The sequence below is a fragment of the Bombina bombina genome, chromosome 8, assembly GCF_027579735.1.
Source record: "Bombina bombina isolate aBomBom1 chromosome 8, aBomBom1.pri, whole genome shotgun sequence".
NCBI lineage: Eukaryota > Metazoa > Chordata > Amphibia > Anura > Bombinatoridae > Bombina > Bombina bombina.
In genome coordinates, this window is record NC_069506.1 from 301,559,576 (window position 1) to 301,586,921 (window position 27,346).

The following is a 27,346-nucleotide window of genomic DNA, read 5'->3' on the forward strand; positions in this document are numbered from 1 at the left end:
GGCAGCGACTTGGTCTTCACTGCATACTTTTGCTTCTTCGGAGGCTATTTTTGGGAGAAAGGTTTTGCAAGCAGTGGTGCCTTACGTTTAGGTTACCTGTCTTGTTCCCTCCCTTCATCCGTGTCCTAAAGCTTTGGTATTGGTATCCCACAAGTAAGGATGAATCCGTGGACTGGATACACCTTGTAAGAGAAAACAGAATTTATGCTTACCTGATAAATTACTTTCTCTTACGGTGTATCCAGTCCACGGCCCGCCCTGGCAATTAAGTCAGGTTAACATTTTTTCGTTTAAACTACAGTCACCACTGCACCCTATGGTTTCTCCTTTTTCTCCTAACCGTCGTTCGAATGACTGGGGGGGGCGGAGCCTGAGGGGGAGCTATATGGACAGCTCTGCTGTGTGCTCTCTTTGCCACTTCCTGTAGGGAAGGAGAATATCCCACAAGTAAGGATGAATCCGTGGACTGGATACACCGTAAGAGAAAGTAATTTATCAGGTAAGCATAAATTCTGTTTTTGTTAAAAGGACTTCCTTTTATTCAAAGCTTCATTAAAACTACATTTTGTGGGAAGGTTTAGCATCAAGCCTCTAGCATCTAACCAGTTTCTCAAAGATCAAATTCATCAAGAGGCATCTTTAAAATAGCGCTGGGGCTTAAAACTGTTTAGATGCTGGAGGGTTGATGCTAAACCTTGCCACAAAATGCGGGTTTAATGAAGCTTTGAATAAAAGGAAGCTGTTTTAACTTTTTTATTTGACTGCTATGCTTGATTGCTAATAAGTATGTATCTCCTCAAACTTGCATGATATTTTGAAATTTATTTATTTTTTCCATGTTAATGGCTGTAGGAACCCAGCCTTAGGGGATTAAAACATAATTTATGCTTACCTGATAAATTTATTTCTCTTGTAGTGTATCCAGTCCACGGATCATCCATTACTTATGGGATATTAACTCCTCCCCAACAGGAAGTGCAAGAGGATTCACCCAGCAGAGCTGCTATATAGCTCCTCCCCTAACTGCCATTACCAGTCATTCGACCGAAAACATGCAGAGAAAGGAAAACCATAGGGTACAGTGGTGACTGTAGTTTAATGGAAAAATTACCTGCCTTAAAGTGACAGGGCGGGCCGTGGACTGGATACACTACAAGAGAAATAAATTTATCAGGTAAGCATAAATTATGTTTTCTCTTGTTAAGTGTATCCAGTCCACGGATCATCCATTACTTATGGGATACCAATACCAAAGCTAAAGTACACGGATGACGGGAGGGACAGGCAGGCTCTTTATACGGAAGGAACCACTGCCTGAAGAACCTTTCTCCCAAAAACAGCCTCCGAAGAAGCAAAAGTGTCAAATTTGTAAAATTTGGAAAAAGTATGAAGAGAAGACCAAGTTGCAGCCTTGCAAATCTGTTCAACAGAAGCCTCATTCTTAAAGGCCCAAGTGGAAGCCACAGCTCTAGTAGAATGTGCTGTAATTCTTTCAGGAGGCTGCTGTCCAGCATTCTCATAGGCTAACCGTATTATGCTACGAAGCCAAAAGGAGAGAGAGGTAGCCGAAGCTTTTTGACCTCTCCTCTGACCAGAATAAACGACAAACAGGGAAGACGTTTGTCGAAAATCCTTAGTTGCCTGTAGATAAAATTTCAGGGCACGGACTACATCTAGATTGTGTAGCAGACGTTCCTTTTTCGAAGAAGGATTAGGACACAAAGATGGAACCACAATCTCTTGATTGATATTCCTGTTAGTGACCACCTTAGGTAGGAACCCAGGTTTAGTACGCAGAACTACCTTGTCTGAATGAAAAATCAGATAAGGAGAATCACAATGTAAGGCAGATAACTCAGAGACTCTTCGAGCCGAGGAAATCGCCATTAAAAACAGAACTTTCCAAGATAACAACTTGATATCAATGGAATGAAGGGGTTCAAACGGAACCCCCTGTAAAACATTAAGAACTAAGTTCAAACTCCATGGTGGAGCAACAGTTTTAAACACAGGCTTGATCCTAGCTAAAGCCTGACAAAAAGCTTGAACGTCCGGAACTTCTGACAGACGTTTGTGTAAAAGAATGGACAGAGCTGAAATCTGTCCCTTTAAGGAACTAGCGGATAAACCCTTTTCTAAACCTTCTTGTAGAAAAGACAATATCCTCGGAATCCTAACCTTACTCCATGAGTAACTCTTGGATTCGCACCAATATAAGTATTTGCGCCATATCTTATGGTAAATCTTTCTGGTAACAGGCTTCCTAGCCTGTATTAAGGTATCAATAACTGACTCAGAAAAACCACGTTTTGATAAAATCAAGCGTTCAATTTCCAAGCAGTCAGCTTCAGAGAAATTAGATTTTGATGTTTGAAGGGACCCTGGATCAGAAGGTCCTGTTTCAGAGGTAGCGACCAAGGTGGACAGGATGACATGTCCACTAGATCTGCATACCAAGTCCTGCGTGGCCATGCAGGCGTTATTAGAATCACTGATGCTCTCTCCTGTTTGATTCTGGCAATCAATCGAGGAAGCATCGGGAAGGGTGGAAACACATAAGCCATCCCGAAGGTCCAAGGTGCTGTCAAAGCATCTATCAGAACCGCTCCCGGATCCCTGGATCTGGACCCGTAACGAGGAAGCTTGGCGTTCTGTCGAGACGCCATGAGATCTATCTCTGGTTTGCCCCAACGTCGAAGTATTTGGGCAAAGACCTCCGGATGAAGTTCCCACTCCCCCGGATGAAAAGTCTGACGACTTAAGAAATCCGCCTCCCAGTTCTCCACTCCCGGGATGTGGATTGCTGACAGGTGGCAAGAGTGAGACTCTGCCCAGCGAATTATCTTTGATACTTCCATCATTGCTAGGGAGCTTCTTGTCCCTCCCTGATGGTTGATGTAAGCTACAGTCGTGATGTTGTCCGACTGAAACCTGATGAACCCCCGAGTTGTTAACTGGGGCCAAGCCAGAAGGGCATTGAGAACTGCTCTCAATTCCAGAATGTTTATTGGTAGGAGACTCTCCTCCTGATTCCATTGTCCCTGAGCCTTCAGAGAATTCCAGACAGCGCCCCAACCTAGTAGGCTGGCGTCTGTTGTTACAATTGTCCAGTCCGGCCTGCTGAATGGCATCCCCCTGGACAGATGTGGCCGAGAAAGCCACCATAGAAGAGAATTTCTGGTCTCTTGATCCAGATTCAGAGTAGGGGACAAGTCTGAGTAATCCCCATTCCACTGACTTAGCATGCACAATTGCAGCGGTCTGAGATGTAGACGTGCAAAGGGTACTATGTCCATTGCTGCTACCATTAAGCCGATCACCTCCATGCATTGAGCTACTGACGGGTGTTGAATGGAATGAAGGACACGGCATGCATTTTGAAGATTTGTTAACCTGTCTTCTGTCAGGTAAATCTTCATTTCTACAGAATCTATAAGAGTCCCCAAGAAGGGAACTCTTGTGAGTGGAAAGAGAGAACTCTTCTTTTCGTTCACCTTCCATCCATGCGACCTTAGAAATGCCAGTACTAACTCTGTATGAGACTTGGCAGTTTGAAAGCTTGAAGCTTGTATCAGAATGTCGTCTAGGTACGGAGCTACCGCAATTCCTTGCGGTCTTAGTACCGCCAGAAGAGCACCCAGAACCTTTGTGAAGATTCTCGGAGCCGTAGCCAATCCGAATGGAAGAGCTACAAACTGGTAATGCCTGTCTAGAAAGGCAAACCTTAGATACCGGTAATGATCTTTGTGAATCGGTATGTGAAGGTAAGCATCCTTTAAATCCACTGTGGTCATGTACTGACCCTTTTGGATCATGGGTAAAATTGTCCGAATAGTTTCCATTTTGAACGATGGAACTCTTAGGAATTTGTTTAGGATCTTTAAATCCAAGATTGGCCTGAAAGTTCCCTCTTTCTCCAACATAGGTGTGTCCGGTCCACGGCGTCATCCTTACTTGTGGGATATTCTCTTCCCCAACAGGAAATGGCAAAGAGCCCAGCAAAGCTGGTCACATGATCCCTCCTAGGCTCCGCCTACCCCAGTCATTCTCTTTGCCGTTGTACAGGCAACATCTCCACGGAGATGGCTTAGAGTTTTAGTGTTTAACTGTAGTTTTTATTATTCAATCAAGAGTTTGTTATTTTGAAATAGTGCTGGTATGTACTATTTACTCAGAAACAGAAAAGAGATGAAGATTTCTGTTTGTATGAGGAAAATGATTTTAGCAACCGTCACTAAAATCCATGGCTGTTCCACACAGGACTGTTGAGAGCAATTAACTTCAGTTGGGGGAACAGTGAGCAGTCTCTTGCTGCTTGAGGTATGACACATTCTAACAAGACGATGTAATGCTGGAAGCTGTCATTTTCCCTATGGGATCCGGTAAGCCATGTTAAGATCGTAAATAAGGGCTTCACAAGGGCTTATTAAGACTGTAGACTTTTTCTGGGCTAAATCGATTCATTATTAACACATATTTAGCCTTGAGGAATCATTTATTCTGGGTATTTTGATATAATAATATCGGCAGGCACTGTTTTAGACACCTTATTCTTTAGGGGCTTTCCCAAATCTTAGGCAGAGCCTCATTTTCGCGCCGGTGTTGCGCACTTGTTTTTGAGAGGCATGACATGCAGTCGCATGTGAGAGGAGCTCTGATACTTAGAAAAGACTTTCTGAAGGCGTCATTTGGTATCGTATTCCCCTTTGGGCTTGGTTGGGTCTCAGCAAAGCAGATACCAGGGACTGTAAAGGGGTTAAAGTTAAAAACGGCTCCGGTTCCGTTATTTTAAGGGTTAAAGCTTCCAAATTGTGTGCAATACTTTGAAGGCTTTAAGACACTGTGGTGAAAATTTGGTGAATTTTGAACAATTCCTTCATGTTTTTTCGCAATTGCAGTAATAAAGTGTGTTCAGTTTAAAATTTAAAGTGACAGTAACGGTTTTATTTTAAAACGTTTTTTGTACTTTGTTATCAAGTTTATGCCTGTTTAACATGTCTGAACTACCAGATAGACTGTGTTCTGAATGTGGGGAAGCCAGAATTCCTATTCATTTAAATAAATGTGATTTATGTGACAATGACAATGATGCCCAAGATGATTCCTCAAGTGAGGGGAGTAAGCATGGTACTGCATCATTCCCTCCTTCGTCTACACGAGTCTTGCCCACTCAGGAGGCCCCTAGTACATCTAGCGCGCCAATACTCCTTACTATGCAACAATTAACGGCTGTAATGGATAATTCTGTCAAAAACATTTTAGCCAAAATGAACACTTATCAGCGTAAGCGCGACTGCTCTGTTTTAGATACTGAAGAGCATGACGACGCTGATAATAATGGTTCTGAAGGGCCCCTAACCCAGTCTGATGGGGCCAGGGAGGTTTTGTCTGAGGGAGAAATTACTGATTCTGGGAACATTTCTCAACAAGCTGAACCTGATGTGATTACGTTTAAATTTAAGTTGGAACATCTCCGCATTCTGCTTAAGGAGGTATTATCCACTCTGGATGATTGTGACAAGTTGGTCATCCCAGAGAAACTATGTAAAATGGACAAGTTCCTAGAGGTCCCGGGGCTCCCAGAAGCTTTTCCTATACCCAAGCGGGTGGCGGACATTGTTAATAAAGAATGGGAAAGGCCCGGTATTCCTTTCGTCCCTCCCCCCATATTTAAAAAATTGTTTCCTATGGTCGACCCCAGAAAGGACTTATGGCAGACAGTCCCCAAGGTCGAGGGAGCGGTTTCCACTTTAAACAAACGCACCACTATACCCATAGAGTATAGTTGTGCTTTCAAAGATCCTATGGATAAAAAATTAGAAGGTTTACTTAAAAAGATGTTTGTTCAGCAGGGTTACCTTCTACAACCAATTTCATGCATTGTCCCTGTAGCTACAGCCGCATGTTTCTGGTTCGATGAGCTGATAAAGGCGGTCGATAGTGATTCTCCTCCTTATGAGGAGATTATGGTCAGAATCAATGCTCTCAAATTGGCTAATTCTTTCACCCTAGACGCCACTTTGCAATTGGCTAGGTTAGCGGCTAAGAATTCTGGGTTTGCTATTGTGGCGCGCAGAGCGCTTTGGTTGAAATCTTGGTCAGCTGATGCGTCTTCCAAGAACAAGCTACTTAACATTCCTTTCAAGGGGAAAACGCTGTTTGGCCCTGACTTGAAAGAGATTATCTCTGATATCACTGGGGGTAAGGGCCACGCCCTTCCTCAGGATCGGCCTTTCAAGGCAAAAAAATAAACCTAATTTTCGTCCCTTTCGTAGAAATGGACCAGCCCAAAGTGCTACGTCCTCTAAGCAAGAGGGTAATACTTCTCAAGCCAAGCCAGCTTGGAGACCAATGCAAGGCTGGAACAAGGGAAAGCAGGCCAAGAAACCTGCCACTGCTACCAAGACAGCATGAATTGTTGGCCCCCGATCCGGGACCGGATCTGGTGGGGGGCAGACTCTCTCTCTTCGCGCAGGCTTGGGCAAGAGATGTTCTGGATCCTTGGGCGCTAGAAATAGTCTCCCAAGGTTATCTTCTGGAATTCAAGGGGCTTCCCCCAAGGGGGAGGTTCCACAGGTCTCAGTTGTCTTCAGACCACATAAAAAGACAGGCATTCTTACATTGTGTAGAAGACCTGTTAAAAATGGGAGTGATTCATCCTGTTCCATTAAGAGAACAAGGGATGGGGTTCTACTCCAATCTGTTCATAGTTCCCAAAAAAGAGGGAACGTTCAGACCAATCTTAGATCTCAAGATCTTAAACAAGTTTCTCAAGGTTCCATCGTTCAAGATGGAAACCATTCGAACTATTCTTCCTTCCATCCAGGAAGGTCAATTCATGACCACAGTGGATTTAAAGGATGCGTATCTACATATTCCTATCCACAAGGAACATCATCGGTTCCTAAGGTTCGCATTCCTGGACAAGCATTACCAGTTCGTGGCGCTTCCTTTCGGATTAGCCACTGCTCCAAGGATTTTCACAAAGGTACTAGGGTCCCTTCTAGCTGTGCTAAGACCAAGGGGCATTGCTGTAGTACCTTACTTGGACGACATTCTGATTCAAGCGTCGTCCCTTCCTCAAGCAAAGGCTCACACGGACATTGTCCTGGCCTTTCTCAGATCTCACGGATGGAAAGTGAACGTGGAAAAGAGTTCTCTATCTCCGTCAACAAGGGTTCCCTTCTTGGGAACAATAATAGACTCCTTAGAAATGAGGATTTTTCTGACAGAGGCCAGAAAAACAAAACTTCTAGACTCTTGTCGGATACTTCATTCCGTTCCTCTTCCTTCCATAGCGCAGTGCATGGAAGTGATCGGTTTGATGGTAGCGGCAATGGACATAGTTCCTTTTGCGCGCATTCATCTAAGACCATTACAACTGTGCATGCTCAGTCAGTGGAATGGGGACTATACAGACTTGTCTCCGAAGATACAAGTAAATCAGAGGACCAGAGACTCACTCCGTTGGTGGCTGTCCCTGGACAACCTGTCACAAGGGATGACATTCCGCAGACCGGAGTGGGTCATCGTCACGACCGACGCCAGTCTGATGGGCTGGGGCGCGGTCTGGGGATCCCTGAAAGCTCAGGGTCTTTGGTCTCGGGAAGAATCTCTTCTACCGATAAATATTCTGGAACTGAGAGCGATATTCAATGCTCTCAAGGCTTGGCCTCAGCTAGCGAGGGCCAAGTTCATACGGTTTCAATCAGACAACATGACAACTGTTGCGTACATCAACCATCAGGGGGGAACAAGGAGTTCCCTAGCGATGGAAGAAGTGACCAAAATCATTCTATGGGCGGAGCCTCACTCCTGCCACCTGTCTGCTATCCACATCCCAGGAGTGGAAAATTGGGAAGCGGATTTTCTGAGTCGTCAGACATTGCATCCGGGGGAGTGGGAACTCCATCCGGAAATCTTTGCCCAAGTCACTCAGCTGTGGGGCATTCCAGACATGGATCTGATGGCCTCTCGTCAGAACTTCAAAGTTCCTTGCTACGGGTCCAGATCCAGGGATCCCAAGGCGGCTCTAGTGGATGCACTAGTAGCACCTTGGACCTTCAAACTAGCTTATGTGTTCCCGCCGTTTCCTCTCATCCCCAGGCTGGTAGCCAGGATCAATCAGGAGAGGGCGTCGGTGATCTTGATAGCTCCTGCGTGGCCACGCAGGACTTGGTATGCAGATCTGGTGAATATGTCATCGGCTCCACCTTGGAAGCTACCTTTGAGACGAGACCTTCTTGTTCAGGGTCCGTTCGAACATCCGAATCTGGTTTCACTCCAGCTGACTGCTTGGAGATTGAACGCTTGATCTTATCGAAGCGAGGGTTCTCAGATTCTGTTATCGATACTCTTGTTCAGGCCAGAAAGCCTGTAACTAGAAAGATTTACCACAAAATTTGGAAAAAATATATCTGTTGGTGTGAATCTAAAGGATTCCCTTGGGACAAGGTTAAGATTCCTAAGATTCTATCCTTCCTTCAAGAAGGATTGGAAAAAGGATTATCTGCTAGTTCCCTGAAGGGACAGATTTCTGCCTTGTCTGTGTTACTTCACAAAAAGCTGGCAGCTGTGCCAGATGTTCAAGCCTTTGTTCAGGCTCTGGTTAGAATTAAGCCTGTTTACAAACCTTTGACTCCTCCTTGGAGTCTCAACTTAGTTCTTTCAGTTCTTCAGGGGGTTCCGTTTGAACCCTTACATTCCGTTGATATTAAGTTATTATCTTGGAAAGTTTTGTTTTTAGTTGCAATTTCTTCTGCTAGAAGAGTTTCAGAATTATCTGCTCTGCAGTGTTCTCCTCCTTATCTGGTGTTCCATGCAGATAAGGTGGTTTTACGTACTAAACCTGGGTTTCTTCCAAAAGTTGTTTCTAACAAAAACATTAACCAGGAGATTATCGTACCTTCTCTGTGTCCGAAACCAGTTTCAAAGAAGGAACGTTTGTTGCACAATTTGGATGTTGTTCGCGCTCTAAAATTCTATTTAGATGCTACAAAGGATTTTAGACAAACATCTTCCTTGTTTGTTGTTTATTCCGGTAAAAGGAGAGGTCAAAAAGCAACTTCTACCTCTCTCTCTTTTTGGATTAAAAGCATCATCAGATTGGCTTACGAGACTGCCGGACGGCAGCCTCCCGAAAGAATCACGGCTCATTCCACTAGGGCTGTGGCTTCCACATGGGCCTTCAAGAACGAGGCTTCTGTTGATCAGATATGTAGGGCAGCGACTTGGTCTTCACTGCACACTTTTACTAAATTTTACAAGTTTGATACTTTTGCTTCTTCTGAGGCTATTTTTGGGAGAAAGGTTTTGCAAGCCGTGGTGCCTTCCATTTAGGTGACCTGATTTGCTCCCTCCCTTCATCCGTGTCCTAAAGCTTTGGTATTGGTTCCCACAAGTAAGGATGACGCCGTGGACCGGACACACCTATGTTGGAGAAAACAGAATTTATGTTTACCTGATAAATTACTTTCTCCAACGGTGTGTCCGGTCCACGGCCCGCCCTGGTTTTTTTATTCAGGTCTGATAATTTATTTTCTTTAACTACAGTCACCACGGTACCATATGGTTTCTCCTATGCTAATATTCCTCCTTAACGTCGGTCGAATGACTGGGGTAGGCGGAGCCTAGGAGGGATCATGTGACCAGCTTTGCTGGGCTCTTTGCCATTTCCTGTTGGGGAAGAGAATATCCCACAAGTAAGGATGACGCCGTGGACCGGACACACCGTTGGAGAAAGTAATTTATCAGGTAAACATAAATTCTGTTTTTTTGGGAACCACAAACAGATTTGAGTAAAACCCTTGTCCTTGTTCCGACCGTGGAACCGGATGGATCACTCCCATTAATAAAAGATCTTGTACACAGCGTAGAAACGCCTCTTTCTTTATTTGGTTTGTTGACAACCTTGACAGATGAAATCTCCCTCTTGGGGGAGAGAATTTGAAGTCTAGAAGGTATCCCTGAGATATGATCTCTAACGCCCAGGGATCCTGGACATCTCTTGCCCAAGCCTGGGCGAAGAGAGAAAGTCTGCCCCCCACTAGATCCGTTCCCGGATCGGGGGCCCTCGATTCATGCTGTCTTAGGGGCAGCAGCAGGTTTCCTGGCCTGCTTGCCCTTGTTCCAGGACTGGTTAGGTCTCCAGCCTTGTCTGTAGCGAGCAACAGCTCCTTCCTGTTTTGGTGCAGAGGAAGTTGATGCTGCTCCTGCTTTGAAATTACGAAAGGAACGAAAATTAGACTGTCTAGCCTTAGGTTTGGCTCTGTCTTGAGGCAGGGCATGGCCTTTACCTCCTGTAATGTCAGCGATAATTTCTTTCAACCCGGGCCCGAATAAGGTCTGCCCTTTGAAAGGTATATTAAGCAATTTAGATTTGGAAGTAACGTCAGCTGACCAGGATTTTAGCCACAGTGCTCTGCGTGCCTGAATGGCGAATCCGGAATTCTTAGCCGTAAGTTTAGTTAAATGTACTACGGCATCTGAAATAAATGAGTTAGCTAACTTAAGCGCTTTAAGCTTGTGTGTAATCTCATCTAATGGAGCTGATTCAAGTGTCTTTTCCAGAGACTCAAACCAAAATGCTGCTGCAGCCGTGACAGGCGCAATGCATGCAAGAGGTTGCAATATAAAACCTTGTTGAACAAACATTTTCTTAAGGTAACCCTCTAACTTTTTATCCATTGGATCTGAAAAGGCACAGCTATCCTCCACCGGGATAGTGGTACGCTTAGCTAAAGTAGAAACTGCTCCCTCCACCTTAGGGACCGTTTGCCATAAGTCCCGTGTGGTGGCGTCTATTGGAAACATCTTTCTAAATATCGGAGGGGGTGAGAACGGTACACCGGGTCTATCCCACTCCTTAGTAACAATTTCAGTAAGTCTCTTAGGTATAGGAAAAACGTCAGTACTCGCCGGTACCGCAAAATATTTATCCAACCTACACATTTTCTCTGGTATTGCAACTGTTACAATCATTCAGAGCCGCTAACACCTCCCCTAGTAATACACGGAGGTTTTCCAGCTTAAATTTAAAATTTGAAATATCTGAATCCAGTTTGTTTGGATCAGAACCGTCACCCGCAGAATGAAGCTCTCCGTCCTCATGTTCTGCAAATTGTGACGCAGTGTCTGACATGGCCCTAATATTATCAGCGCACTCTGTTCTCACCCCAGAGTGATCACGCTTACCTCTTAGTTCTGGTAATTTAGCCAAAACTTCAGTCATAACAGTAGCCATATCCTGTAATGTGATTTGTAATGGCCGCCCAGATGTACTCGGCGCTACAATATCACGCACCTCCCGAGCGGGAGATGCAGGTACTGACATGTGAGGCGAGTTAGTCGGCATAACTCTCCCCTCGTTGTTTGGTGAAATATGTTCAATTTGTACAGATTGACTTTTATTTAAAGTAGCATCAATACAGTTAGTACATAAATTTCTATTGGGCTCCACTTTGGCTTTAGCACATATAGCACAGATATCTTCCTCTGAATCAGACATGTTTAACACACTAGCAAATAAACTAGCAACTTGGAAATACTTTTCAAGTAATTTACTATAATATGAAAACGTACTGTGCCTATAAGAAGCACAGAAAAAGTTATGACAGTTGAAAATTAATAAACTGAAAAGTTATAGCATCAAATCTTTGTAAAAAAAACACAATTTTAGCAAAGGATTGCTCCCATTAGCAAAGGATAACTAACCCTGATAGCAGAAAAAAAAAAAAAAAAAACAGAAATAAACGTTTTTTTATCACAGTCAACTACAATCTCACAGCTCTGCTGTGAGTGATTACCTCCCTCAAAACAAGTTTTGAAGACCCCTGAGTTCTGTAGAGATGAACCGGATCATGCAGGGAAGACAATAAACTTCTGACTGAATTTTTTGATGCGTAGCAAAAGCACCAAAAAAGGTCCCTCCCCCTCACACATAACAGTGAGAGAGATCAGTAAACTGTCATAAATTAAATAAAACGACTGCCAAGTGGAAAAAAATAGTGCCCAAAACATTTTTTCACCCAGTACCTCAGAAAATTAAACGATTTTACATGCCAGCAAAAAACGTTTAACATTAATAAATTGAGTGTTATTAAAAAGCCTGTTGCTAGTCCCTGCAAATTAGGCTAAAGTTTTATGCATACAGTATAATTCCAGTGAAGTGCCATTCCCCAGAATACTGAAGTGTAAAATATACATACATGACAGCCTGATACCAGTTGCTGCTACTGCATTTAAGGCTGAGTTTACATTATATCGGTATGGCAGAATTTTCTCATCAATTCCATGTCAGAAAATAATAAGCTGCTACATACCTCTTTGCAGATTAATCTGCCCGCTGTCCCCTGATCTGAAGTTTACCTCTCCTCAGATGGCCGAGAAACAGCAATATGATCTTAACTACTCCGGCTAAAATCATAGAAAAACTCAGGTAGATTCTTCTTCAAATTCTACCAGAGAAGGAATAACACACTCCGGTGCTATTATAAAATAAACTTTTGATTGAAGGTATGAAACTAAGTATAATCACCACAGTCCTCTCACACATCCTATCTATTCGTTGGGTGCAAGAGAATGACTGGTAATGGCAGTTAGGGGAGGAGCTATATAGCAGCTCTGCTGGGTGAATCCTCTTGCACTTCCTGTTGGGGAGGAGTTAATATCCCATAAGTAATGGATGATCCGTGGACTGGATACACTTAACAAGAGAAATATTGTTTTAAACTGAAGATTTGATACACAGCACTATTATACGTAGTAAATTGTTACTGTAAATTATCCCCTTAGCCAACTTAAAGCAGACTAGTTTTATATCACAGATTGACATGTCCCCAGAGTTATTTGTTTTTTTTATAAAACACTTAAATACTTTAGTCTCTCCCACTTTACAACTCTTAGCTGCATTCTACAATACATTGAACCATATTGCAGTTTGTATTACTTGGAAAATGTGCAGCTATTCTAACACCCCATGTTTTACTAAAATCTAAATTTGCTTGTGAAGCCTGTAATATATTTTTCTCTGTAGCATTTCCAGAACACACTGAGTTCTCTTGAGAAGGAGGAAGCTAGTGAAAAGCAGCAGCTGGTCGAGACTCACTTGGCGCGTGTGGAAGCTATGCTGAACGACAAACGCCGCGTGGCTCTAGAGAATTATCTCTCAGCATTGCAGGCCGACCCTCCTCGAGTGAGTAGAATTTAGTTTTTCTGGCTATTCAGACATTTAAGAATCTCACAAGCGTGTACACCATACAAATGCTTAAAAATATGAAATCGGCTTAAAATTAATTGTGGAAGAGAACAGGTAGTGCCATGGTTAGGTTTAGTGTGAAACTGATTGGTCATTGCTCAGGTTTACTGAAACACTGGCTTTTAACATAACCAACAAACTTAAATTAAAGGAACAGTAAAGTCCTAATTAAAACTATCATGATTTAGACGGTACATTCTATTTTATACAACTTTCCAAATTACTGATTTATAAGAGTTGCTTCTTTCTTTTGGTGTCCTTTGTTAAAGAGCATACCTAGATAGACTCATGAGCAGTAATGCAATGCAGGAAGCTAGCTGGTGATTGGTGACTGCACAAATATCTTGTCATTGGCTTACCAGATGTGTTCAGCTAGCTCCCAGCACTACATTGCTGCTCCTGACCCTACTCTTCAACAAAGGATAACTAGAGCAAAGCAAATTTGGTGGTAGAAGTAAATTGGAAAGTTGGTAAAAATTGTATTTTCTGTCTGGATTTTACTTTAATGTTGACTTTACTGTCCATTTAACTTATTTTTTTTCTAATAATTTGAAATTGGCTCAAAAATCTTGCCTGAAATGGACTGTAAACACCTTATAATTGCAAGACATTTCTTTTGTTGCTATAGAATAACGTATCAGTCAAGTCTTAATGTTTTTAAAACAAATGAACATCCTTTTTACTGCAGTTGTTTTTTAATAGCTTTTCGGGGCTTTTGTCTGCAAACAACAAAGCTAGTAAAAATAGAATTATTTTTGCAGTTATCAGGCACAGATATGTAGCAGAGTTAGCCTTCAGGCATCGGGTGCATTACAAGGTAGATATTGCTCCATTATTCAGAGCTAAATTACACGTAAAGGGAGCAAATTAAAGCAGCTTTGCAATATATTTTTGTTATTACTCAACTAAATATTTTATATAAAAAAAAACTCACGTGTTTACTGTCTCTTTAAGGGAGGAGCTGGTTCTGTCCTGGTTTAGTGGACTTCCCAAGACTATTGTGTGACCTTCCTTTATATCCATCCCTGGTTATTTTGTTCACTTCTATATGTGTCAAATATAGATGTGCATTCCTGAGTATCTGAATGCATAAGTAGAAGGCTGCTTGTGGAGTTCAGATGTTTTTGTAGCCGGATTGATTCTAGTGAAAGATCCCCACACTAAGATCTGTACAAATCCAGATCTTAGTGTGGTGATATTTCACTAGAATCAATCCGGCAACAAATAGATACGAACGGCACAAACGGCCACCTATTAACGCATTCAGATCCTCACAAAGGATTCAAATTCATATCTCTCTAGTGTCAGCTGTCATATCCACTCTTTCTAGTCTATATCTTTCGCTGATTTCCCTTATGTCAACTAATCAATAATGGTTTGTAATTCTCTATCAAGAGGTAGAAATATTCTGTAGATTTACACCTTCTCCTGCCCCAGTTAATAACCTCAATTCCCTGTGGGCTCTAGTCCTGTTTTAGTGTGTTTGGAGAGGTTGGCCAAAGATGGTGATATGTTTTGAATAATATTAAAAATATAAGTATAAAACAGTGGTTACCTAAAAGCTGTGAAAGAGGCACTTTATTTTGTACAACTAAGTCCTAATAAGGACAACTTTCACCTGCACAGGAACATCATTTTTTTAAGTCAAGAAAATTCAGGAGGAAAAAAATCTAATACATATAATACGTGTTAAACTACATGGAAACTGAAGAAAGTTGAATTTAGTCTCTTGATTGATTTGCTAAGATTGTGCTTTAATGGTGTGTTACAGTGAGTGTTCAGTCATCTTAAAGATGCGCATTTCAACCTCATTTTGGTGTAAGGCTATTGAATTTGGGCTTTAAATGTTTCTTGGTTTGAAAATTAATTGCCTCATGATGGTTCCTTTTTGTTTAAAAATAAATTTTAAAAAATCACAACCCTTGGACTGGATTTAGTGTTTTTTTAAAGGAGGCAAATTGGCTACAAGTATCCCTGAGTAGATATGGTTCATCTGCTAACCTATACGCACATGCATAGATCATGAAATACTGGATTGTATGCAGCCAGTGAGGGAAGAGTTTGGTCACCTTAGTTCTGCAATATAACTTTTATAACACATGGTTTGTAGTTGAAGGCTAACTGTAGTAAATTTTATGCAGGCAATCTGTTTCTTTATAATGTACATGAATGTACGGCAATAGCTTCATAACCTTCCTTCCATCTGAAATTATGATCATTTAGTTTAAGGCCACCAAACGCACAACAAATCTTCAGAAAACTTTTCATTGACAATCCTACATGTGCTGTGCATGTTTAACATATAGTGACTGTTATTGCTTATGTTTATTTAGCCCCACCGCATCCTTCAGGCGCTGAAACGCTACGTAAAAGCAGAAAACAAAGACAAACAACACACTATTCGCCATTACCAGCATGTCCTTGACCTGGATCCAGAGAAAGCTGCACAGATGAAATCCCAGGTAATACATACCTACATACAGTATCTCACAAAAATGAGTACACTCCTCACATTTTTGTAAATATTTTATTATATCTTTTCATGTGACAACACTGAAAAAATGGCACTTTGCTACAACGTAAAGTAGTGAGTGTACAGCTGTATAACAGTGTAAATTTGCTGTCCCCTCAAAATAACTCAACACACAGCCATTAATGTCTAAACCGTTGGCAACAAAAGTGAGTACACCCCTAAGTGGAAATCTCCAAATTGGGCCCAATTAGCTATTTTCCCTCCCCTGTGTCTCGTGACTCGATAGTGTTACAAGATCTCAGGTGTGAATGGGGAGCAGCAGGTGTGTTAAATTTTGGTTTTATTGCTCTCTCACTCTCTCATACTGGTCACTGGAAGTTCAACATGGCACCTCATTGCAAAAAAAACTTTCTGAGGATCTGAAAAAAAGATTTGTTGCTGTACTTAAAGATGGCCTAGGCTATAAGAAGATTGCCAAGACCCTGAAATTGAGCTGCAGCATGGTGGGCAAGACCATACAGTGGTTTCACAGGACACGTTCCACTCAGAACAGGCCTCGCCATGGTCAACCAAAAGTTGCGTGCACGTGCTCAGCGTCATATCAAGAGGTTGTCTTTTGTGAAATAGACGTATGAGTGCTGCCAGCATTGCTGCAGAGGTTGAAGGGGTGGGGGGTCATCCTGTCGGTGCTCAGACCATATGCCACACACTGCATCAAATTAGTCTGCATAGCTGTCGTTCCAGAAGGAAGCCTCTTCTAAAGATGATGCACAAGAAAGCCTGCACACAGTTTGCTGAAGACAAGCAGACTAAGGACATGGATTACTGGAGCCATGTCCTGTGGTCCCATGAGACCAATATAAACTTATTTGGTTCAGATGGTGTCAAGCGTGTGTGGCAGCAACCAGGTGAGAAGTACAAAGACAAGTGTATGGTGCTGGGAGTGTTATGGTCTGGTCCTTCATGAGTGCTGCCAGCACTGGGGAGCTACAGTTCATTGAGGGAACCACACACTTCCAAGACGACCACTGCCTTGCTAAATAACCTGAGGGTAAAGGTGATGGACTGGCCAAGCATGTCCCCAGACCTAAACCCTATTAAGCATCTGTGGGGGATCGCATGGTCTCTAACATCCACCAGCTCCGTGATGTCGTCATGGAGGAGTGGAAGAGAACTCCAGTGGCAACCTGTGAAGCTCTGGTGAACTCCATGCCCAAGAGGGTTAAGGCAGTGCTGGAAAATAATGGTGGCCACACAAAATATTGACACTTTGGGCCCAATTTGGACATTTCCACTTAGGGGTCTACTCACTTTTGTTGCCAACGGTTTAGACTTTAAAGGGGCAGTAAACCTACAAAATAATGTAATATAATTCTGCACATAGTGCAGAATTATATTACATTATCTTAGCACTAACTTTATACTTTAAAGTTTTGCAGTCATATTTTATTAAAAAAAAAGAATTTTTCAGACCGCCGCTCAATGCTCTACTGAGCAGGTCTGTTTTTTTTGTCTAAGCGCACTTGGGCAGCTGTCACAGTCCAGCCCGATCGCGCCATTACACTCAATGTAGTTCGCTCCCAGAGCAGAAGGCTTGTTTAGGAGTCTGAAAATCAGTGCAATGTTCTTTAAAAATAAGCAAAACTATATATATATATATATATATATATATATATATATATATATTTCTCCAACATAGGTGTGTCCGGTCCACGGCGTCATCCTTACTTGTGGGATATTCTCTTCCCCAACAGGAAATGGCAAAGAGCCCAGCAAAGCTGGTCACATGATCCCTCCTAGGCTCCGCCTACCCCAGTCATTCTCTTTGCCGTTGTACAGGCAACATCTCCACGGAGATGGCTTAGAGTTTTTTAGTGTTTAACTGTAGTTTTTCATTATTCAATCAAGAGTTTGTTATTTTCAAATAGTGCTGGTACGTACTATTTACTCAGAAACAGAAAAGAGATGAAGAATTCTGTTTGTATGAGGAAAATGATTTTAGCAACCGTAACTAAAATCCATGGCTGTTCCACACAGGACTGTTGAGAGCAATTAACTTCAGTTGGGGGAACAGTTTGCAGTCCTTTGCTGCTTGAGGTATGACACATTCTAACAAGACGATGTAATGCTGGAAGCTGTCATTTTCCCTATGGGATCCGGTAAGCCATGTTTATTACGATTGTAAATAAGGGCTTCACAAGGGCTTATTTAGACTGTAGACCTTTTTTGGGCTAAATCGATTGATATTAACACTTATTTAGCCTTGAGGAATCATTTATTCTGGGTATTTTGATATAATAATTTCGGCAGGCACTGTTTTAGACACCTTATTCTTTAGGGGCTTTCCCAAAGCATAGGCAGAGTCTCATTTTCGCGCCGGTGTTGCGCACTTGTTTTTGAGAGGCATGGCATGCAGTCGCATGTGAGAGGAGCTCTGATACTTATAAAAGACTTCTGAAGGCGTCATTTGGTATCGTATTCCCCTTTGGGTTTGGTTGGGTCTCAGCAAAGCAGATACCAGGGACTGTAAAGGGGTTAAAGCTTAAAACGGCTCCGGTTCCGTTATTTTAAGGGTTAAAGCTTCCAAAATTGGTGTGCAATACTTTCAAGGCTTTAAGACACTGTGGTGAAAGTTTGGTGAATTTTGAACAATTCCTTCATGTTTTTTCGCAATTGCAGTAATAAAGTGTGTTCAGTTTAAAATTTAAAGTGACAGTAACGGTTTTATTTCAAAACGTTTTTTGTACTTTCTTATCAAGTTTATGCCTGTTTAACATGTCTGAACTACCAGATAGACTGTGTTCTGAATGTGGGGAAGCCAGAATTCCTATTCATTTAAATAAATGTGATTTATGTGATAATGACAATGATGCCCAAGATGATTCCTCAAGTGAGGGGAGTAAGCATGGTACTGCATCATTCCCTCCTTCGTCTACACGAGTCTTGCCCACTCAGGAGGCCCCTAGTACATCTAGCGCGCCAATACTCCTTACTATGCAACAATTAACGGCTGTAATGGATAATTCTGTCAAAAACATTTTAGCCAAAATGAACCCTTGTCAGCGTAAGCGTGGATGCTCTGTTTTAGTTACTGAAGAGCATGACGACGCTGATATTAATATCTCTGAAGGGCCCCTAACCCAATCTGAGGGGGCCAGGGAGGTTTTGTCTGAGGGAGAAATTACTGATTTAGGGAACATTTCTCAGCAGGCTGAATCTGATGTGATTACTTTTAAATTTAAATTGGAACATCTCCGCATTTTGCTTAAGGAGGTATTATCCACTCTGGATGATTGTGAAAATTTGGTCATCCCAGAGAAACTATGTAAAATGGACAAGTTCCTAGAGGTGCCGGGGCTCCCAGAAGCTTTTCCTATACCCAAGCGGGTGGCGGACATTGTTAATAAAGAATGGGAAAGGCCCGGTATTCCTTTCGTCCCTCCCCCCATATTTAAAAAATTGTTTCCTATGGTCGACCCCAGAAAGGACTTATGGCAGTCAGTCCCCAAGGTCGAGGGAGCGGTTTCTACTTTAAACAAACGCACCACTATTCCCATAGAGGATAGTTGTGCTTTCAAAGATCCTATGGATAAAAAATTAGAAGGTTTGCTTAAAAAGATGTTTGTTCAGCAGGGTTACCTTCTACAACCCATTTCATGCATTGTCCCTGTCACTACAGCCGCATATTTCTGGTTTGATGAACTGATTAAGGTGCTCGATAGTGACTCTCCTCCTTATGAGGAGATTATGGACAGAGTCAATGCTCTCAAATTGGCTAATTCTTTCACTCTAGACGCCTCTTTGCAATTGGCTAAGTTAGCGGCCAAGAATTCTGGGTTTGCTATTGTGGCGCGCAGAGCGCTTTGGTTGAAATCTTGGTCGGCTGATGCGTCTTCCAAGAACAAGCTACTAAACATTCCTTTCAAGGGGAAAACGCTGTTTGGTCCTGACTTGAAAGAGATTATTTCTGATATCACTGGGGGTAAGGGCCATGCCCTTCCTCAGGATCGGCCTTTCAAGGCAAAAAATAGACCTAATTTTCGTCCCTTTCGTAAAAACGGACCAGCCCAAGGTGCTACGTCCTCTAAGCAAGAGGGTAATACTTCTCAGGCCAAGCCAGCCTGGAGACCAATGCAAGGCTGGAACAAGGGAAAGCAGGCCAAGAAACCTGCCACTGCTACCAAGACAGCATGAAATATTGGCCCCCGATCCGGGACCGGATCTGGTGGGGGGCAGACTCTCTCTCTTCGCTCAGGCTTGGGCAAGAGATGTTCTGGATCCTTGGGCGCTAGAAATAGTCTCCCAGGGTTATCTTCTGGAATTCAAGGGACTTCCCCCAAGGGGGAGGTTCCACAGGTCTCAGTTGTCTTCAGACCACATAAAAAGACAGGCGTTCTTACATTGTGTAGAAGACCTGTTAAAAATGGGAGTGATTCATCCTGTTCCATTGAGAGAACAAGGGATGGGGTTCTACTCCAATCTGTTCATAGTTCCCAAAAAAGAGGGAACGTTCAGACCAATCCTAGATCTCAAGATCTTAAACAAATTTCTCAAGGTCCCATCGTTCAAGATGGAAACCATTCGAACTATCCTTCCTTCCATCCAGGAAGGTCAATTCATGACCACGGTGGATTTAAAGGATGCGTATCTACATATTCCTATCCACAAGGAACATCATCGGTTCCTAAGGTTTGCATTCCTGGACAAACATTACCAGTTCGTGGCGCTTCCTTTCGGATTAGCCACTGCTCCAAGGATTTTCACAAAGGTACTAGGGTCCCTTCTAGCGGTGCTAAGACCAAGGGGCATTGCAGTAGTACCTTACCTGGACGACATTCTGATTCAAGCGTCGTCCCTCCCTCGAGCAAAGGCTCACACGGACATCGTCCTGGCCTTTCTCAGATCTCACGGCTGGAAAGTGAACGTGGAAAAGAGTTCTCTATCCCCGTCAACAAGGGTTCCCTTCTTGGGAACAATTATAGACTCCTCAGAAATGAGGATTTTTCTAACAGAGGCCAGAAAGACAAAACTTCTGGACTCTTGTCGAATTCTTCATTCCGTTCCTCTTCCTTCCGTAGCTCAGTGCATGGAAGTGATCGGGTTGATGGTAGCGGCAATGGACATAGTTCCTTTTGCGCGCATTCATCTAAGACCATTACAACTGTGCATGCTCAGTCAGTGGAATGGGGACTATACAGACTTGTCTCCAAAGATACAAGTAAATCAGAGGACCAGAGACTCACTCCGTTGGTGGCTGTCCCTGGACAACCTGTCACGAGGGATGACATTCCGCAGACCAGAGTGGGTCATTGTCACGACCGACGCCAGTCTGATGGGCTGGGGCGCGGTCTGGGGATCCCTGAAAGCTCAGGGTCTTTGGTCTCGGGAAGAATCTCTTCTACCGATAAATATTCTGGAACTGAGAGCGATATTCAATGCTCTCAAGGCTTGGCCTCAGCTAGCGAGGACCAAGTTCATACGGTTTCAATCAGACAACATGACGACTGTTGCGTACATCAACCATCAGGGGGGAACAAGGAGTTCCCTAGCGATGGAAGAAGTGACCAAGATTATTCTATGGGCGGAGTCTCACTCCTGCCACCTGTCTGCTATCCACATCCCGGGAGTGGAAAATTGGGAAGCGGATTTTCTGAGTCGTCAGACATTGCATCCGGGGGAGTGGGAACTCCATCCGGAAATCTTTGCCCAAGTCACTCAACTATGGGGCATTCCAGACATGGATCTGATGGCCTCTCGTCAGAACTTCAAAGTTCCTTGCTACGGGTCCAGATCCAGGGATCCCAAGGCGGCTCTAGTGGATGCACTAGTAGCACCTTGGACCTTCAAACTAGCTTATGTGTTCCCGCCGTTTCCTCTCATCCCCAGGCTGGTAGCCAGGATCAATCAGGAGAGGGCGTCGGTGATCTTGATAGCTCCTGCGTGGCCACGCAGGACTTGGTATGCAGATCTGGTGAATATGTCATCGGCTCCACCTTGGAAGCTACCTTTGAGACGAGACCTTCTTGTTCAGGGTCCGTTCGAACATCCGAATCTGGTTTCACTCCAGCTGACTGCTTGGAGATTGAACGCTTGATTTTATCGAAGCGAGGTTTCTCAGATTCTGTTATCGATACTCTTGTTCAGGCCAGAAAGCCTGTAACTAGAAAGATTTACCACAAAATTTGGAAAAAATATATCTGTTGGTGTGAATCTAAAGGATTCCCTTGGGACAAGGTTAAGATTCCTAGGATTCTATCCTTCCTTCAAGAAGGATTGGAAAAAGGATTATCGGCAAGTTCCCTGAAGGGACAGATTTCTGCCTTGTCGGTGTTACTTCACAAAAAACTGGCAGCTGTGCCAGATGTTCAAGCCTTTGTTCAGGCTCTGGTTAGAATCAAGCCTGTCTACAAACCTTTGACTCCTCCTTGGAGTCTCAATTTAGTTCTTTCAGTTCTTCAGGGGGTTCCGTTTGAACCCTTACATTCCGTTGATATTAAGTTATTATCTTGGAAAGTTTTGTTTTTAGTTGCAATTTCTTCTGCTAGAAGAGTTTCAGAATTATCTGCTCTGCAGTGTTCTCCTCCTTATCTGGTGTTCCATGCAGATAAGGTGGTTTTACGTACTAAACCTGGTTTTCTTCCAAAAGTTGTTTCTAACAAAAACATTAACCAGGAGATTATCGTACCTTCTCTGTGTCCGAAACCAGTTTCAAAGAAGGAACGCTTGTTGCACAATTTGGATGTTGTTCGCGCTCTAAAATTCTATTTAGATGCTACAAAGGATTTTAGACAAACATCTTCCTTGTTTGTTGTTTATTCAGGTAAAAGGAGAGGTCAAAAAGCAACTTCTACCTCTCTCTCTTTTTGGATTAAAAGCATCATCAGATTGGCTTACGAGACTGCCGGACGGCAGCCTCCCGAAAGAATCACAGCTCATTCCACTAGGGCTGTGGCTTCCACATGGGCCTTCAAGAACGAGGCTTCTGTTGATCAGATATGTAGGGCAGCGACTTGGTCTTCACTGCACACTTTTACCAAATTTTACAAGTTTGATACTTTTGCTTCTTCTGAGGCTATTTTTGGGAGAAAGGTTTTGCAAGCCGTGGTGCCTTCCATTTAGGTGACCTGATTTGCTCCCTCCCTTCATCCGTGTCCTAAAGCTTTGGTATTGGTTCCCACAAGTAAGGATGACGCCGTGGACCGGACACACCTATGTTGGAGAAAACAGAATTTATGTTTACCTGATAAATTTCTTTCTCCAACGGTGTGTCCGGTCCACGGCCCGCCCTGGTTTTTTAATCAGGTCTGATAATTTATTTTCTTTAACTACAGTCACCACGGTACCATATGGTTTCTCCTATGCTATTATTCCTCCTTAACGTCGGTCGAATGACTGGGGTAGGCGGAGCCTAGGAGGGATCATGTGACCAGCTTTGCTGGGCTCTTTGCCATTTCCTGTTGGGGAAGAGAATATCCCACAAGTAAGGATGACGCCGTGGACCGGACACACCGTTGGAGAAAGAAATTTATCAGGTAAACATAAATTCTGTTTTTTATTTTTTTTTTATTTTTTTTAAACTGTATGGGCTATATAAATGAATCTAAAAACATTTATGCAAAGAAAAATAGTGTATAATGTCCCCCCCCCCCCCCCTATAATATTTAATGTCGCTAAGTGCTTCTTGATGGGGAATGTCCTATTCAGAGGTCAGGTGATCTCCAAAGCAGGGTTGGTTTTGTGTTTTTGTTTTGAGTGAAATGAAATAAAAATCTAAATGTGTAGAAACCAAATGCAAACCATACTTTACAGTAAAAGTGAAAGGGTAAATGTATTCTTGGTGCAGTCCAAATGGTACAGGCAAGTGATTTTCATCCTTTTTTTTTTTTTTTTGGTCACGGCACGTTTTTTTACATCAAAAAGTCCTACAGCACACCACCATCCCAAAATTTTTACAAAATCACACATTGTAGCCTAATACAGTGTATGTGTGTATATATATGTGTGTGTATATATATATATATATATATATATATATATATATATATATATATATATATATATATATATATATATATATATAGTGTGTGTATATATATGTATGTATATATATATATATATGTGTGTGTATATATATATATATATATATGTGTGTGTGTGTGTGTGTGTATATATATATATATATATATGTGTGTGTATATATATATATATATGTGTGTGTATATATATATATATGTGTGTGTGTGTGTGTATATATGTATATATATGTATATATATGTGTGTATATATGTGTATATATATATATATATATATATATATATATATATATATGTGTGTGTATATATATATATATATATATATACATACACACACAATTTACACAATTTATTCAATTCAAGCTTTATTAGCATGACAGTAACTACAAATGTATTGCCAAAGCTAGAGGCACAATAATAACAATCAAAAGTTCCACGTATTGAGGCTGTTAGGGGGGTACCAGTGATGAAAATAAATTCTTAGGTGATATGCAGTAGTTGCATGCAAGCAGTGCATAAGTATTGAGCCCAAAAGCAGAAACTACTGGGGCCCAAGTGATTTTACTGTTAAAGTCCCTAAGCCTTGGGGGCACCAGTATAAGAGTTTCACAATCAGTGTAGGATAAGCACTAATTCACAGCGGCACACCTGACGATCTCTCACGGCACACTAGTGTGCCACGGCACAGTGGTTGAAAATCACTGGTATAGGCAACTATATTCAAAATTCAAAGTCCTTAATCCAGCACACAGCGACCCATTGCACGCCACTCCAGAGCTCCACTCCAGGCTCTGTACAATCAATAGAAAATCCAAACAGAGTAGCAGCAAACCAAATAGTGTTTATTGTTTAACACAACAACAAATGCAGCAACGTTTCGGTATTACTACCTTAGTCATGCTAAAGTGCATACTAACTTTGATTCTATTTATACCTATCGACCACTAGGTGGCGCTAAAGGTTCAAATTTATATTAACCCTAAATTTACCACAATACAAATTTCTTCAAACTTAGGTTAACATTTTTCACTAAATATATACAATCAGTCATAGAATCCTTAAAAATAATCAAAATACAGATTTATACAGAAGGCAATTTATAAGAACAGACATATCCAAATCTGTTTAACCTTTTAGGCTCCATTGTATCTAATTTCCAAATCCAGAAACATTCTCGTTGTTTCAATAGGAGCTCCCTATCTCCTAACCTACGTGGCATTAATACTTTTTCAATTATTTGGAACCTCAGCTGTCCTATTGAGTGTCCCTTCTCAATAAAATGGTGGGCTACAGGGGCTTTAATATTCTTTTATGCTCTATTGTCCTGTCCTTAATAATCCTAGTTGTTTTGCCAATGTAACTCCGCCCACAGGGACATTTAATTAAATAAATTACAAAGGTTGACTTACATGTATGATATCCTTTAATTTTAAATGCCTTCCCTGTAATTGGATGGAGAAAATTTGGAACTTTGATCATGTTGTTACAACATGAGCAATTTAAACATGGATAGCACCCTTCAGTCTTACAGGAAATATATTGTTTCATTTTAATATTTGAGCCTACATCAGCTTTCACCAATTGCTGTCTAAGATTCTTGCTTGTAGGCAGGCATCGGGTAGTTACCAAATTCTTTAATTTCCGGGTTACATTCTGTTAAAACAGACCAGTGTTTTTTTTATAATGTGCTGGATTTGGACAGATTGAGAATTAAATTCTGACACAAAAATCAAACGTTCATCTTTTTTATTCTCCTTTTTCTTAGGACTCAACAGAGTCATTCTAGGAATAGATAAAGCATGTTTGATTTCTGTGTCAATTATTTCAGAGGGGTAACCCCTCTGTAAAAATCTAGATTCCATTTCTTTGAACCTTATTTGTATTGTGGTAAATTTAGGGTTAATATAAATTTGAACCTTTAGCGCCACCTAGTGGTGGATAGGTATAAATAGAATCAAAGTTAGTATGCACTTTAGCATGACTAAGGTAGTAATACCAAAACGTTACTGCATTTGTTGTTGTGTTAAACAATAAACACTTTGGTTTGCTGCTACTCTGTTTGGATTTTCTATTGATTGTACAGAGCCTGGAGTGGAGCTCTGGAGTGGCGTGCAATGGGTCGCTGTGTGCTGGATTAAGGACTTTGTATTTTGGATATTCTGTTTCCACTTGTAATCCTTGCACCTAGACCCCCTTAGAAGAATTTCTGCTGAAACTTAAACAATGGAAGGTACACAACAAGTTTTGAAAATGTTTTCATATACAGATATAGAAGCTGCCCGCATTACAACTTTGACAAAAGGGTCTAGAGATTTTTTGAAAACTACTCCAACTGAAACAGTTACAAAAGATTTTGAAAATCTTCATAAGAAAAGAGTTGCTTACGACCTACATGCAACCACCCTGGCAGAATACCACAGGGTTAAAAGGATCCCAAGAGGACTTAGAATGAGCACACGCCCTACATTAATGAAAGTAAACACACTTTATTGTGAGAAATTTGAACAAATATTAAATAAGTGTTCTATGGACTTAATGGTTTTAACCGTGGATTGCCTTAATACAGAGATCAATGATCAAGATGCGAAACTAGCTGTAATGGAAGCCGAAATAAAGGGCACATTACCAACAGAGGAATCCTCTAAATTACTTAAAGAAGTTAAAACCAAAATGTGTGACTTGAAGAAAGTGATTGAGGAGCGTAAGCGAACAAATTTCGCTAGAGATGAGAACTACTACCTGCAAAATCGGGTCTACCGATGGAAGTATGACCCGGAAGGAGCAGGACGCAGATTCACTTCCGGTTTCCAGAGGCGCCGCAACCGTCAGCCCATGAGAAGTGGAAGCAGCTCCGGTTCCTCCGATGTGTCCCCGGGGGACTCAGAAGGCGACCACGCAGAGGTGGACGTAAACATCGCGGCAACAAAAGTAAAACCACAGAGGCAACTACTGGGTCGACCAGGGGCAGACAGAAGTAAGAGATGCGCTTGAAGTCCCATGGAAAAATAGATCCGGTATAGTCAAAGATATTGAAAACACGGTGATTAACATTTCTAATGCTGAACTTTCAAATGATGAGCTGAATATTCTTAACAAAGGACTATCTTTTTGTCCTAAGAGAGACTGTGATTTCTTTCAACTCAGTAAAGATTTATATAGATTTTTTAGAAACTTGAGACTTAAAAGTTTTATGTGGAATCCTAGCTATGGGGAAACTGTGTATAAAGAAAAAGTAGCCTTTAATTTGGCGCAATTGGAGTTAAAGAAAAAAAGTACATTTATACCCCCACAGAATAACCATAGCGTGGAAACATATATTAGCTTAGTAAAAAATGATATTGCTAAGTTACAGGATAAGGTTTCTAGAGGTAAATTATCTGCAAATGAAATGTTATCACATAAGATGTTGAAAAATAAGCATAATAAAAATCTAAAAAGCAGCTTCACTCAGAACGATGTAGCAGTTATTAAATCTTTAAAATCTAGAAGGGATGTCATTTTAAAGAGAGCTGATAAAGGCGGAGCTATAATAGCTCTTGATAAAGATTACTATGTTAAAGAGATTAAACAACAACTTAATGCCCC

General features: G+C 41.8%; 1 protein-coding gene across 1 annotated transcript in view; it reads left to right on the forward strand.

Annotated features, from left to right (window-relative positions):
- Positions 1 to 27,346, forward strand: part of LOC128639020 (amyloid beta precursor like protein 2) — a 101,241-nt gene that overhangs the window by 10,271 nt on the left and 63,624 nt on the right. The window contains exons 3-4 of the mRNA XM_053691160.1: positions 13,034 to 13,192; positions 15,589 to 15,717. Coding sequence (XP_053547135.1) covers positions 13,034 to 13,192; positions 15,589 to 15,717 — 288 coding nt within the window. The remainder of the gene's footprint in view (positions 1 to 13,033; positions 13,193 to 15,588; positions 15,718 to 27,346) is intronic.